Source organism: Symphodus melops (assembly GCF_947650265.1).
Source record: "Symphodus melops genome assembly, chromosome: 8".
Taxonomy (NCBI): Eukaryota; Metazoa; Chordata; class Actinopteri; order Labriformes; family Labridae; genus Symphodus; species Symphodus melops.
Genome location: NC_136698.1, coordinates 6,753,382 through 6,767,913, shown reverse-complemented (window position 1 = coordinate 6,767,913; position 14,532 = coordinate 6,753,382). Strand labels below are relative to the sequence as shown.

Genomic DNA, 14,532 nt, shown 5'->3' with positions numbered 1-14,532 from the left:
CTCTTATTTTTAGTTTTAGTTTCTACAGTTACATAAAGCCAGATACAAGACAAAAAGACAGCATGGTGTCCAGTTTGAAAAGGACTAAGGACCTAATTGAAGTGCATTTGAGTGTACCTTCATGTCATTTTGATGTAATAGCTCCTTGCAGCCACAGGGTGGCAGAAAAGTACAGCAGACCCAATTCAATTCAATTGAACCCTGACACAGTTTGCTCATGCTTGTGTCTAATTTATTTGTGTTCTAAACATTAGAAAAACACAGAAAGGATGCTTTTAAATAATGCACAGTTTTGTTTTTTTTTTCTTGCAAGTATTATTTTTATTTATACATTTTTTCCATGCCTGTACTTTTCATATTGCTGCACTTTATGTATTTCAAATGAATTCACCGTTTCCCTCAATGTTGGGCCTAAGCCACTAGGCCATCCTTACAAAAGTTAACGTTTAGGACAGTTGTTACAGTCTGGTTTTAGAAGTATCCTTAGATACACAAAAAATGAATGCAAGAGTACACTGTAAAATATTGCCCCCGAAAAACGTCACTCTGAATAAATATAAAAGCTAAACGTGGCATGAGGAGAAGCCAGGCTAATTTAAAATCTATTGCTAAACTTTGATTAAAACATAAGGCTAAGCTTACAACTTTAAATGGGCTATAGTCTACTGCAAAATTGCACTAGCCTAAACTACTTTTGTGAATTCACTTAGGCTTGTTAGCCAACTTTTTTCGGACTCATTTACACTTTATTGGTGGTTTTTGCACTGGAAAAAAAAACAAGTTATTTTTGGGCAACATGTGTTTAGCTTTAGGGATTAAAAGCACTGTAGGTTAGGGTTGCCACTGAGTCCTGGGCATTGCATCACAAACAGATGAGTCAACAGAGGGACGGGCATACACCACACTCCTGAGTCACTCGGGGAGCAGCTGAGCGACCGACCACACTTACCTGACAGTCACTGAAGTGTCAACAAACCTATTGGCCTACTTTGGCAGGAATAATAAAAAAAAAAACTCCTCTACTTTATATGATAGAGACGCATTTTAGCTATCGAAACGGAGAGGAGGTGAAGTGAGTTACTGTCGGGACGGTATGAGCGCGGACAGAGAGGAACAGGAAGACGAACTGCTCGCTCTTCATAGTATCTTTGATTCGGAGGAATTCTTCCGGGATGAGTCGAAGTTTGCCGGAGAAATCCGAGTTACTGTTGAGCTGCCTTCAGACTTCACTGTGGTTCTAAAAGAAGGTAAATAAGCTTACTCATAGGCAAAAGGGACTAGTTGTGGAAGACGAGATAGTCTACTCATACATTTTTAAAATACTACTATCTATATTATACCTACATATTGATTGTTGACTGATTTTTACATTTATTCAAAATGTAAAATAGCTGCATAAAATGTCTCATGTGAATGATAGTTTATGTTTAATTATTAGATTTGTGGAAGGGGTAGTTCACCGTTGGAATGAGAGGTAGTTTTAACTTTAGTTTTGACAGTGAGTGAAAGGGTAAGACCCCAACAGGGTCACAAAATACATTGGCTCCAGATATAAATTAGCTAGAGGAAAGAAAATGTGCTATTATTTTGGGTGGGATAATTGATTCACTGTTAGATCATAGGATCAATTCAAGACATATTTAGAGAAATGGGCAACTTCTAGCAACTCAAAGATACATGAAAGATGTGAGAGGGTTTTTTCTAGATTACTTTTTTAAAGTTGGCGTACTATATTTTAAGGTTATCTTTTCAATATTTGTAGTGTGAATAAAGTATAGCCTATGTAAACTATAAAATATTTTGTTTAAAATGTAGCATGTAAATGTTTTAAAAGACATAAAAAGGTAACGGGGGGGTTACGGATAAATTTACACGTGTATTTCTGTTTTCTTCAGGCGAAACGCTGAGACAGTATGAGATATCATTCCTCCCTCCTCTATATCTGACCTTTGAGCTCCATGAGGACTACCCATCATCCTCCCCTCCCTCTTTCACCCTCACCTGCAGCTGGCTGACACACAAACAGGTATGAGATGTCATGTTGGTCAGTTGAAACAATTTTAGATGCATTCGCTATATGGTGTTTGTACTGTTGGTGCCTCATAGACAGATATGACTGCAGGTTGCTGAGGATCAATAAATATTACATCAGTTTTTCTCTCCTTCCACAGCTCTCTGCACTGACTGCTCAGCTCAATGATCTCTATCTGGCCACTGGGGGTGCTGTGGTGCTCTTCACCTGGATACAGTTTCTTAAAGAGGAGGCACTCAAGTTCCTTGATATCCACTCTCTGCTCGAGCTTCCATCACACGAGCAAAGCATCACACAGGACCTCTCTGAAACATCCTCCAGAGCTGAGGATCCAACAGGGAATTTTGCTGAAATTCAAAGTCTTTCAACATTAGACAAGAGCAGCAAAGATTCTCAGGTAGCTGAAGAATCAGACCAAAATGATTCAGCATCATGCCACAGCAAAGTCAGCCAGACTGATCTGAACTCAGACTCTAATGAGGAGCCTCTGATCCAAAACACTTCAACTGATTCTGACAAAGTTTCTGCTGATGACAGGGAGACTGACCAGACACCTGAAATCTCAGAGCATCTTCCATTTGCTCAGTCTGATCAAAGTCACAAGGATGAAGCCTTTAATGGAGACGATTCCTCAGCCTCATCATTGCCCTCTTCGAGCTCCCCACATTCACTGGATCAAACTGGCCGAACTGAATCAGCTGAATACCAAACCCCCTCTGGTCTCTCCCTGACTCCATCACAAGCCCTCCTGTCCCAGCTCTTGATCTACAATGCCACCCAAAAACAGAAAGAGTTTGCCACCACCGTGTTTGACTGTGATGTATGTCTCGTTGGCTGGCTTGGTTCAGATTGTGTGCAGCTGCTTGAATGTGGCCACATCTTCTGCCGAGGCTGTCTCGGCGAGTTCTGTAAGCTTCACATAATAGAGGGGAATGTCCGTGGCGTGACCTGTCCATATGCAGACTGTCCTGCAACCCCTACTCCTGCACAGGTACGGTCTTTAGCAGTCTGTCAGTTTTCTCTTCCAAATACAGAGTCCTAGTAGGATTTTTTTTTTTTTGTCAAGCTGTTGCATAACATGCAGGCCCCAGTTTAGCTTTTTAAGAGGTGTGCTGAAAACATTTGAGACCCTTTACTCGACCCAAAGTAGTAGAAAGGAGAGTCCAATTCTATAGTCACAGTTTAATACAGTGTAACGATAATTGAACTAGATTTAATTAATTCATATTTTCTGTACGTTCACTGTTGACACATCAGCTCACTCCAACTTCACGTGTACATTTTACGAGAGGTCAGGTGAAGTTTGTGTGAAATATTTGCCTTTTTGTTTTCACGCATGCAGCTCGTCCAAGAATAATATGAAATGTTCAGGAGTTTGCGTATTCTTTAAAACTCCAATATGTTTAAATGAAGGCTACTAATGATTTTGAAACTTTTAATCTTTCAGTTACTTGAGCTGGATTTATTTTCAGCATTTTTTTTATCATGTTGGCATTTTCCTAATTCATATTTCTTTACTTTTTAAAAAAAGATTCTATCATGTAAACTGTAAGACGGGTAGGAGACAACACAATATGTTTCTGTTCATTTCAATGGAAGAACAGTACCCCCAAAATTCACTTAAGTACAATACAGTTTGCCTTAACTAACTTAACTTGACCTGCCACCTTTCTTGGTGAAGTAAAGATTATACATTTCTAGATGTACGTCTCTTCTGATGTATAAGCTTTTACTCACAGGGTTAGCAGATGGACTAAAACTAATACATCTTTCTTGATATGTCTGCTAAACAGTAGCTCAAGTTCACATTTCTTGGTCTAATGAATCACCTGAATGAAAAGCGATTAACTTACTAACTCTTGTCAAAAAAATTTTTTTAATGATTTTTATGTGTTGGTAGATTAGGACTTTGGTCGGGGAGGAACTGTTCAGTCGCTATGATCGTCTCCTGCTACAGAAGACTCTGGACTCCATGCCTGGTTTGTTAACCCAATTTTTGTTTCTTTGAACTCAGCTCATACTGAAAGCCTTTATTCATTTAAATAAAATAGAAAAAACATAAATTCTTGAGAAATTAAATCGATTTTTGTCACTGGCAACTGCTCACCAGTGTACTTAGATATTTATTTTATATAGCCATTTAATTTTGACAGTTGTGCTCAAGCCAACTATAATATAAATATTATTAAACTTGACAGAAAAAAAACAATATTTTTAAACTTATTTTTTACTGAAAACAGATAACCCTTTTGTCTTCAAACGTCTTAGATGTGGTGTACTGTCCCCGGCAAACATGTGCTGCAGCCGTCATTCTGGAGAAGTCCAGCAGGGCGGCAATGTGCTCTGTTTGCAACTTTGCGTTCTGTGTTGCCTGTAAAAAGACCTATCATGGAACAGACGACTGTCAGAAGAAGATGACAGAGACAAAGACAGAGATACAAGAAGAACACCTGCACCTTAAAGCAGCCCTGCCACAGTCACAAGGTACATCAGTAAACCTGTTGTGTTTGTGCATCATTTGTTGGTATTTTGCGTAAAAAAACAAAAACAAGTTAACTGTTCATTAGAACAGAAAATTGTGAATCGGGTAATTTGATACTTTTACAAGTTATAGAAAGACATGACACAGAAACGACATGTTAAACATGGAAAAAGTCTTAAAAAAAAAAAAACAGAAGAAGAAGAAGTAATTTGCACTTTAATGTGCCACAGAATGAGTCTAAGAAAATAACCCCCATACTTAACCGTATTCCTGTGTGTCCCATGTATGTCCATATATCACAAAAACTTCCTTTTTGATAAGTCTTCTTTCTGTCCCACCTGAAGTCAATTATTAAGCCAATGAGCAGCATGTTACTTATGATTAGCACATCACATTCAGATTTTATAATGGTAATATCAGAGTTTAGAGGGAAATCTGCATCGACTTCTAGATATACTAATACAGGACCTTAGATCTACCTTTAATGCTTGGGTACAACTTTCCAAAGCAGTGACATTTATTTATGTGTGTTTGTTTCTCAGAAGGGATCAAGGCCTTGTGGGGCGACTACGAAAGTGGCAGTAAGCAGAGGAAGAAGCTCCTGGAGAACAGATACGGCCGCGTTCATTTGCTTTACACTTTGACTGACTATCTGAGTGGGGACTGGATCACTGTCAATAGCAAACACTGTCCACACTGCTTCTGTAGGATAGAGGTATTTAATCATCTTTGATTAAATTTAAACTTCTCACTGTTGTGGACAGCTGCCCTTGCTAACACATGTTGTTGTTCTTTTTTTTTGTAGAAAAATGGTGGTTGTAACTCAATGATTTGCAGTCAGTGCAGACAGAGGTTCTGCTGGGCCTGCCTCAAGAGAATGCCTTCGGCTGGTCCATTCGAACATCCATGCCAGCCACAACCTTATGGATACAGTTGACTAAACATGGACCTTCTGCTACTTTTCCCACAAACAGAAGGGTGTTTGCAAAATGTACACTTGGTATGCATGGTACAGTGCAGACAGAGGTTCTGCTGGGCCTGTCTTCCCAGACCAAGAGGTGGTGACCGTTTACACTTCAGTCAATCCTCTGATACTTTTCTAACAGACTCAAAGGGGAATGGTTTCTTTAAAATGTGCATGTATAATGCTTATTTCAAACCTGTTAGGCTTGGAAGTGCACTTTTTTCAAACTCTGTACAACAGAGCAGCTTTTTGAGAAAGCATGCAATAAAAAAAAGGCAAAACACACCAACACAAAAAAGATCTTTACAATATTTCTACTGCCGGTAAAATGATGTATCTCTGATCCTCACTTCTAACAGGTCTAACATTCACTCAGCAGCCCACGTGTCATACTGTTAAACTGTTTGGAAACTAGCAGAGGGAGCTAAATAAAATAACACAATAGATTGGTCACACTCTGTTATTTTAAGATATCCTCTTTTTTGCCTTTGTGAAGAGATTCAGATTTTTTTTCAAACATCTTTTAAATGTTCTACTATATATTTGTAATATACACGTATGCAGCTCTGGATGATTAATAATCTTTATTATAATATTGACATGTGACTTTTATTTTTTTATTTTCACGAAGTCAGAGCTGGTATCCCCAAACCAAGCAATTCTTTATTCTTTATTCTATTCTATTCTTTGTTTCTTTTTGGGGGTATCTTTTATTTTTGTTCCCTTGAATCAGTAAAAATGTCCATCAGAAGTCCCCCAAGCCTGTGCTGCTGTCTTCAAATGGCTGTCTACAAACTTAAACCACAAGAAATAATTTACATTATCTGCTGAAACGAGTGCAATTCTGCTTTCAAAATGACATCATAGATGACTGAGTATAAGAAATGTCTCATTCAGTCATTTATCAGCACCGTCACTGACCTGTCTGACATATACTGTAGATACATATGAAACATTTGTTAAAAATAAGTCTTACTGCTCACTCTTTAGGAGTTTTATCTGTGCAATTGTATGTTTACCTTTTTATTGTTGTAAAGAAAGCTATGAGACTGAAGTGGGTTTTAAAACTATCTTCATATAGAGTATAAATAAATTGTGATGTGTAACAGGTTAAATAAACTTTACATGGGACTGTAATGAAAGTGGCTTTGTGGCTTCAGTGCTCTTACATTACACTTTTTGTACACATTTAATATATTTTACAATGATTTTTTTTATTATCTTTATTTAAGTATTTTTAACAGGAGTACTGCTCTTTACATCTGTTTGCTTTGATTATGTTTCTATGTTCATTGTCCTCGCATAAAAACTATAAAACAAAAAACTGTTTAGCCGTTGGTTGTAAAGCTTCTTTGATGGCGACTGTTCGATGAAAATTATAATAATATAATAATCATTTAATGCACACGCAGTAAGAACTACAAGCCAACTGAGGGGGGAAAAAAGATGCAATGGAACAATACAGCTCTAATCCTTTATTAACTGGCTGTGATCAGTATTTTTTGATAACTGTCAAGAATGGCAAAAAAAAAAAAACAGTCTGACAAATAGAGGAGGGGATTTCTTAAAGTTCATCCAAAGAATAACTGATTCAAGGCCATTGTTCTGAATTCCCAGGGGATTTAAAGGGAGGTGAGGTTTACATGTTTACCTTGAATGGCACATGCCTTTTGTTTATCTGTAGCCTATAATAATAATAAAAGAAACTGCTGGCTGGTGTTGCTGCTGAGCCCAGAGCCTTACATCATAAACAGATGAGTCAACAGAGGGACGGGCAGTCACACCGGGAGGAGGTTACCGACCAGACTCTCATCTGACTGAACTGCGGAAGCGTCAACGAAGCTAATCTCCAACGGGAATAAAACAAACTATTCAACTTTATTTTATTTATTTTTTTGGGAAGAAGCAGCTTAACTATCAGTACACGGAGAGGAGGTGAAGTGAGTTACCGTCGGGACGGTATGAGTGCGGACAGAGAGGAACAGGAAGACGAACTGCTCGCTCTTCATAGTATCTTTGATTCGGATGAATTCTTCCGGGATGAGTCGAAGTTTGCCGGAGAAATCCGAGTGTGTGTAGAGCTGCCTTCAGACTTCCTTGTTGTTCTAAAAGAAGGTAAAAAAAAACAACAACAAAAAAGTTCTTCACATGAACACAAGTGTCCAAGAGTGAAACAAGTAATCAGGTCCATTCTTTAGGTAAAGGCAAACTATTATTATTATTATTATTAGTAAGTACAGTGGAGGCTACTTTGTAGGCTGATAGGACACAAATTAGGCATTTCATTATCAGATTCTTAAAAGTGGTGCATCAGCATTTAATTGTAGCTGGAGCTAGTTTTAATTCGTTTAGTGATAATGATGAATGTTATAAGTCCAGTGGTTTCCAATGTGGGCAGGCCCCTCCAAAGGATCACAAAATCACTTTCATGGGTCCTGGGAGGATTTATGAACGAAAGAAAGACAAAAATAAAAACACCAATCATACTCCATGGTTTGATATTATTTTGGTAAAACACCAAAGAGTTACCTACCCCTGGGGACTTTGGTTCTTAAGAGCTTATGAGGTCCCTGCGTACAGTTTGAGGGGAAATGTGTTTTTGATGGATCTTAGTTTTAACAGGTAGGACCAAGTGTGCAAAATAAGTTGTGAGCTAACTAGCAGTCAAATATAACTCATATAAATAGAAAAAAATATATAGTCCTCTTTGAAATGCAGTATTGTTGGAGAAATCAGACCTGTTTCTTTAACATGTGTAACATTCTCTTGTTTGTTTACTCCTCAGGTGAAACGTTATGGCAGTATGAGATATTGTTCCTCCCTCCTCTGTGTCTGACCTTTGAACTTCCTGAGGACTACCCATCGGCCTCCCCTCCCTCTTTCACCCTCACCTGCAGCTGGCTGACACACAAACAGGTACTAAGTGAAATAAATATGAGTCAAAACAATCTCTGACATTTATGTCAGGGGTTTACAACGACAGAGCCAGATGGCTGAGGATCAATAAATATTACATCAGTTTTTCTCTCCTTCCACAGCTCTCTGCACTGACTGCTCAGCTCAATGATCTCTATCTGGCCACTGGGGGTGCTGTGGTGCTCTTCACCTGGATACAGTTTCTTAAAGAGGAGGCACTCAAGTTCCTTGATATCCACTCTCTGCTCGAGCTTCCATCACACGAGCAAAGCATCACACAGGACCTCTCTGAAACATCCTCCAGAGCTGAGGATCCAACAGGGAATTTTGCTGAAATTCAAAGTCTTTCAACGTTAGAGAAGAGCAGCAAAGATTCTCAGGTAGCTGAAGAATCAGACCAAAATGATTCAGCATCATGCCACAGCAAAGTCAGCCAGACTGATCTGAACTCAGACTCTAATGAGGAGCCTCTGATCCAAAACACTTCAACTGATTCTGACAAAGTTTCTGCTGATGACAGGGAGACTGACCAGACACCTGAAATCTCAGAGCATCTTCCATTTGCTCAGTCTGATCAAAGTCACAAGGATGAAGCCTTTAATGGAGACGATTCCTCCGCCTCATCATTGCCCTCTTCGAGCTCCCCACATTCACTGGATCAAACTGGCCGAACTGAATCAGCTGAATACCAAACCCCCTCTGGTCTCTCCCTGACTCCATCACAAGCCCTCCTGTCCCAGCTCTTGATCTACAATGCCACCCAAAAACAGAAAGAGTTTGCCACCACCGTGTTTGACTGTGATGTATGTCTCGTTGGCTGGCTTGGTTCAGATTGTGTGCAGCTGCTTGAATGTGGCCACATCTTCTGCCGAGGCTGTCTCGGCGAGTTCTGTAAGCTTCACATAATGGAGGGGAATGTCCGTGGCGTGACCTGTCCTTATGCAGACTGTCCTGCAACCCCTACTCCTGCACAGGTACGGTCTTTAGCCCCTTTTTGTCTGACGCAGGATCAAATTGATGGTCTTATTGTTTTGAATTGTGCTATACATTTAACATATTGGCACTGTAGCCTTTAATCTGTATTATCTGTTGTTGTTGCTTTGTTTGTTAGTCTTTCTCATTTTGTGTCTGTCTCTCCGCCCTACGAATTCTCAGCAGATGGCTTCAACTTGAGTCTGGTTCTGCTAAAGGTCTCCACCTGTTAGAGGAAGTTTGATCTTGCCACTGTCCCATGTTTAGTTGTTCCATGGTGGCTTTCTATAACAACAAAACAAATAGTTTGGTCTAAACCTGTGATTTGTATTTTCGACACATCTATTATTACTTCGTCGGGATGAGGATACAAAAATAAAAATATATTTACAACAAGAGTATCTGAGGTGAAATTGTTTGCAATAAAAGAAAATGAAATGTATTGCCCAGTAAACTAGTTGAATTTGATCAAATTAATTGAAACACTTTTAATATGTTTAACATCTTTTTTTACATGTATTGTTTATGTGCTTCATAGCCATAAGTAAGGTCCTTTACCTGCTTTTTGTAAACATAACGATGAGCATGGTCTTGTTACCTGCTCTTTTGTTAATGTTAACAGACAAACAGTAAGGTCCTTTACCTGCTTTTGTAAAGTGTCTTGAGATAACGCCTGTTATGAATTAACGCTATATAAATAAAGATTGATTGATTGATTGATGTGTTGGTAGGTTAGGACTTTGGTCGGAGAGGAGCTGTTTTGCCGCTATGATCGTCTCCTGCTACAGAAGACTCTGGACTCCATGCCTGGTTTGTTTCCCTCATTTAAAACTGAGCTCATATGATAATTACTGTGAAGAAGAATCATAGCCGAGCGTTTTGTTTTGTTTTAATTTGATTTTGTGATTTTTATAAGCTATAGGCCTACTCAAGGCATTAACAAACGAGACACAGAGATTATCTTTGACAACAACAAATAAATACAAACTACAAAAACATTTTGTCCCTTTTCTTAGACGTGGTGTACTGTCCTCGACGTACATGTGCTGCAGCTGTTATTTGTGAGAAGTCCAGCAGGGCCGCGGTGTGCTCTGTTTGCGAGTTTGCCTTCTGTGTTGCCTGCAAAAAGACCTATCATGGAACAGACGACTGTCAGAAGAAAAACACAGAGACAGACGAATCAAACCCCCTTCTTACACCACTGCCACAAACAATAGGTAGGTTACAACAGCCTTCACGTGTGTCTGTGTATCAATTTGTTTTTTTTTTGTCTTTTGTCTCAATCATGAACTCAATAAACTGACTTGCAGATCTAGTAACTGTCCGCTGTCTCTCTTAAAAATGAAATTGAAAAAGTATTACACATTTCAATGTGAAGATATTACATGAACTTGTTGTTCAAATCTTGAGTAAATGTGTCAGAGTAAATCTTCTTTCCATCCCTTTTGAGTAAAATACAAAATGAAATTACAACGAAAAAATGTTCAACAGATAATCAACTATCTTAAACAGAGCGTTACATAGGACTCTATTCACAAGAAATAATCCTTTCATCCTTAGTATTATAAGTTCTGTTAATGACCTGTTATTATCTTGGTACATCTGTAGATAATTCTGCCTTTCATGATAGTCCTTATTATAAGTTGAATGTTCATTTTATGTGAATGCAGAATTACTTACTCAACTTACACAGTGATCTATACGTGTGTGTGTGTGTGTGTGTGTGTGTGTGTGTGTGTGTGTGTGTGTGTGTGTGTGTGTGTGTGTGTGTGTGTGTTTGTCAGAGGGACTGAATGCTCTGTGGAAGGACTATTCTAGTGGCAGTAAGCAGAGGAAGCAGCTCCTGGAGAGCAGATATGGCCGCAACAGAATGCGTTCCCCTTTGGCGGAGGGTCTGAGTGAGCAGTGGCTCAACGTCAATAGCAAGAATTGTCCTCACTGCTTCTGCAAGATAGAGGTATGAATCCACTCTTATGAAAATGTCAAGTCCTCAGTGGATTAGAATAGCCTTACATTCTGACAAATATGATGTTGTGTTTTATGTTGTAGAAGCAAGGTGGTTGTAACCGGATGAGCTGCACTCAGTGTGGACAGATGTTCTGCTGGACCTGCCTTGCCAGAATGTCGAGGCCTGGTCCAGTGTCACACTTCAGCGAAAGTCCCGATTGTATGATGCTATAAATATATAGTAGTCCTTCTGCTATCTCCAACAGCCACATGAGGAATGGTTGTTCGCAATATTTACTTATTTTGCTGTATTCAAATGTGTCCGGCCTTGAAGTGTTCTTTTACCAGACACTCTGCTTCACAGCATGTGACAAGAAAACTTGAAATAAAATAAATCAATAGACATGTCAACACTATGAATATTAAAAAGTTGTTATGCTTTTTATTTTAGCAGACACAAAATAATTTCTGTCACAACTCTAATTAAAATATATCTTACACAGCACATACATTTTATTGTAAGAAATTCCTTTTTAAAACTAAAATATTTACATTTTTGTAATTGGACTTTACAGTCAGCCACCCAAATTGTCATTGTCTTTTGTGACCAGCAGAGGGTGCTAAACAACAAGAATGAGAATACAGCTTGGTCACGCTCTCCTGTAGCTTAGTTTGGTTCTGTTAAGAAATGCACTTTGCATTAAATGTCTTTATCATTAACAGTGATGATGACATAAAAATCAAATGTCATTTGTGTGTGAAATACGTGTTTGCAGTTCTGGAAAGAGATAAATAATCTGTGACAGAAAACCTTTACTGTTCCTTTTTTTTCTTCAAACCAAGTCACAGTGTTCATATTAAAGCATGTCATTACCTCTCTGTGCTATGAGGGTTTCAAAAGGGGTTGTTTTAATAAACAACCTATATAATTGATTAATTGGTTAATCAGTTGCTCTGTAGAATCTGAACATAGGTTTTGAAGTTTCCAAAACCATGCCTCGATAAACAAATAAATTAAGTTACTGACTCATTGACTAACTGATTTAACTCAAACAAAAGCAAACACAAGCTGATAGCTCTATGAGCTTTACGCAAACAAGACCATCAGTGACAGGATATATGCCTTGTGTATTTAATTAAATGTGTCAAACTAAATCATTAACAGCACAGTGCTGAAACAGTTTTTTTCTTACAAATCCACAGTAAAAACACTCCGTGACCTTTACATTAAATCAACACTTGAACAGGTAAAGGACAAGATCAGCAAAGGGAAGAGTTGTACTGCTTTGTCCACATGGGGTGCAACAATCAACTCAAATTCAGGGATTCAATGTTGCAATAGCCGTACCCAAAAAGGGGCTGATTAAAATCTTAAAATTTGGTTGAATGGAGATACATTTTTAATATCATTTTTCATTTTCTATTTACTTGCTTTTCAAGAACTAAGATGTGCAATAGTTTACTCAAGTGCTGATATTATTTATAAAGCTATGAGACCATATTTGTCCGTAAAATGACATGTCTATAGTAGCTGAATACATTGTAAAGACTACCATATTCATTGGGGACTGTAACCATGGTGACTTTGTTTTTTATTACTGCACATTTTTTCCTCTAAAAAAACAGGTACTGTCAGGCAATTTATTTGATAGTAATTCATATTCTAGAAAAAAAGAAAAGGGTAAAGTATATGACTGCTGCCTTTAGCTTCAAGTGCTGGAACTTTGACATTTCATTGTGGAGCCAATTTTCTCCAGAGAGGACAGCATACTGCATTAAGGTTTGATTCCTTTCAAAGGGCATCCTGCAGGTAGTTAATAGGCGTATGCATCTATTCTGTGATTTACTTCATGATTTTGAAATGTTTCCTATCCTTCATCCACTGTTCTGCCAGAAGAGTTGAACAAAGACCACTGTTACATGTCCCCAGGCTATCCATGATTGGAAATCCGCAGCCTTGTGTGTGTGTGTGTGTGTGTGTGTGTGTGTGTGTGTGTGAGTGCGTGCGTGTGTGTGTGTGCGTGTGTGCGTGTGTGTGTGTGTGTGTGTGTGTGCGTTCCCGTATTTCTTCGAAGAAAGCCAGTTTCCACACAGTGGCGATGACTTTTTCATAAATGGCTGAACAACTGTTTGTCTTATTGACTCAAAGTCTCTCGCAGATAAAGGACCAAAGGGACGATGTTAAAGAAGAAATCCTGGCAATTATATCATCGAGAAAGAAAAATAGCAGCAACATCAACAATGGACGTGTCTTAATGGGGTTAAAAGAAAGAATCTATAACATCACATGTATTCTTTTTTCTCATGGTGAGTGTGGCAAGTATTGATATTTCTCAAAGAATTGTATTAAATGACAATAAACAATGTAACAATGGATTCTCATTCATCCTAGAGAATTATTGATACAATGCCATTATTCTGACAGCCTTTTCCCCCCTAATATCTTCATTTGTCTTCATTTTATTCCAAATGGACAAAAAGCCCCTTTGTCTGAAAGCCAGTTATTCTGAAAACAATTAGATCTGTTAATCCAAAACCCCAATAGTCCAAAAGACGAATAAAACAAAAAACTAATTTCTTGTCTGCTGGACCTGTCCATGGTGCTGAATTCTTGTATGGGCTGTCTCATGGGTTGTTTTTCAGACTCCTTTCTTTCTGCCCATATGATGTATTTCTTTTTAACTACTGGGATTTTAGAAAGTGGGCTGTTCTTAAACTATCACCTGAGGTTGGAGCTCCCTTTAGCTTTATTTTTTTTTTCTTGAAAAGGACAGCCCCATTTAAAGAATTTAAAAAAATGTTTGAACAAAAAAACATTTAAAAACATGCAGGTAGTGCATTTAAATGATATAAACCACTACCATAGGTAATTAACTCAATGTTTTATTTAGCTATTTGGTACTGCAGTTTCACCTATACCTTTCTCTTCTTATAGACACACTTCAAAGACAATATGGTTGACGTTGTTCTTTTCTGGCCATTTACATTTGTCTACATACTGATTTCATGAAGATTTTTGTCAATTTTCATGGTCAACAAATTAAAGATAAATAAAAGCCTAGAGTGCTGTGTGTTCAGCCATCCTTTCAGTCCTTGTTTATATTGATATTGTGAGGGAGACAGCTGTCAGTCTTGTACTCAAAATGTCAGTTTGACACAAATGCCTAATGAAACTGTGTGTAAGAGCCAGTCATGTCTCAATAACAAGAGCAAGGGAAC

At 38.3% G+C, this 14,532-nt stretch overlaps 1 protein-coding gene across 1 annotated transcript; it reads left to right on the top strand.

Annotated features, from left to right (window-relative positions):
* Positions 1 to 820: 820 nt before the first annotated feature.
* Positions 821 to 11,742, top strand: LOC306828555 (uncharacterized protein). The gene is made up of 14 exons (XM_079351075.1): positions 821 to 1,247; positions 1,896 to 2,026; positions 2,172 to 3,023; positions 3,933 to 4,011; positions 4,301 to 4,516; positions 5,057 to 5,229; positions 5,320 to 5,446; positions 7,414 to 7,593; positions 8,264 to 8,394; positions 8,517 to 9,368; positions 10,098 to 10,176; positions 10,383 to 10,583; positions 11,151 to 11,323; positions 11,416 to 11,742. Exons 1-14 carry the CDS (start codon positions 1,094 to 1,096, stop codon positions 11,545 to 11,547), a joined length of 3,480 nt encoding a protein of 1,159 aa, XP_079207201.1. The 5' UTR covers positions 821 to 1,093; the 3' UTR covers positions 11,548 to 11,742.
* The last annotated feature ends 2,790 nt before the right edge of the window (positions 11,743 to 14,532 follow it).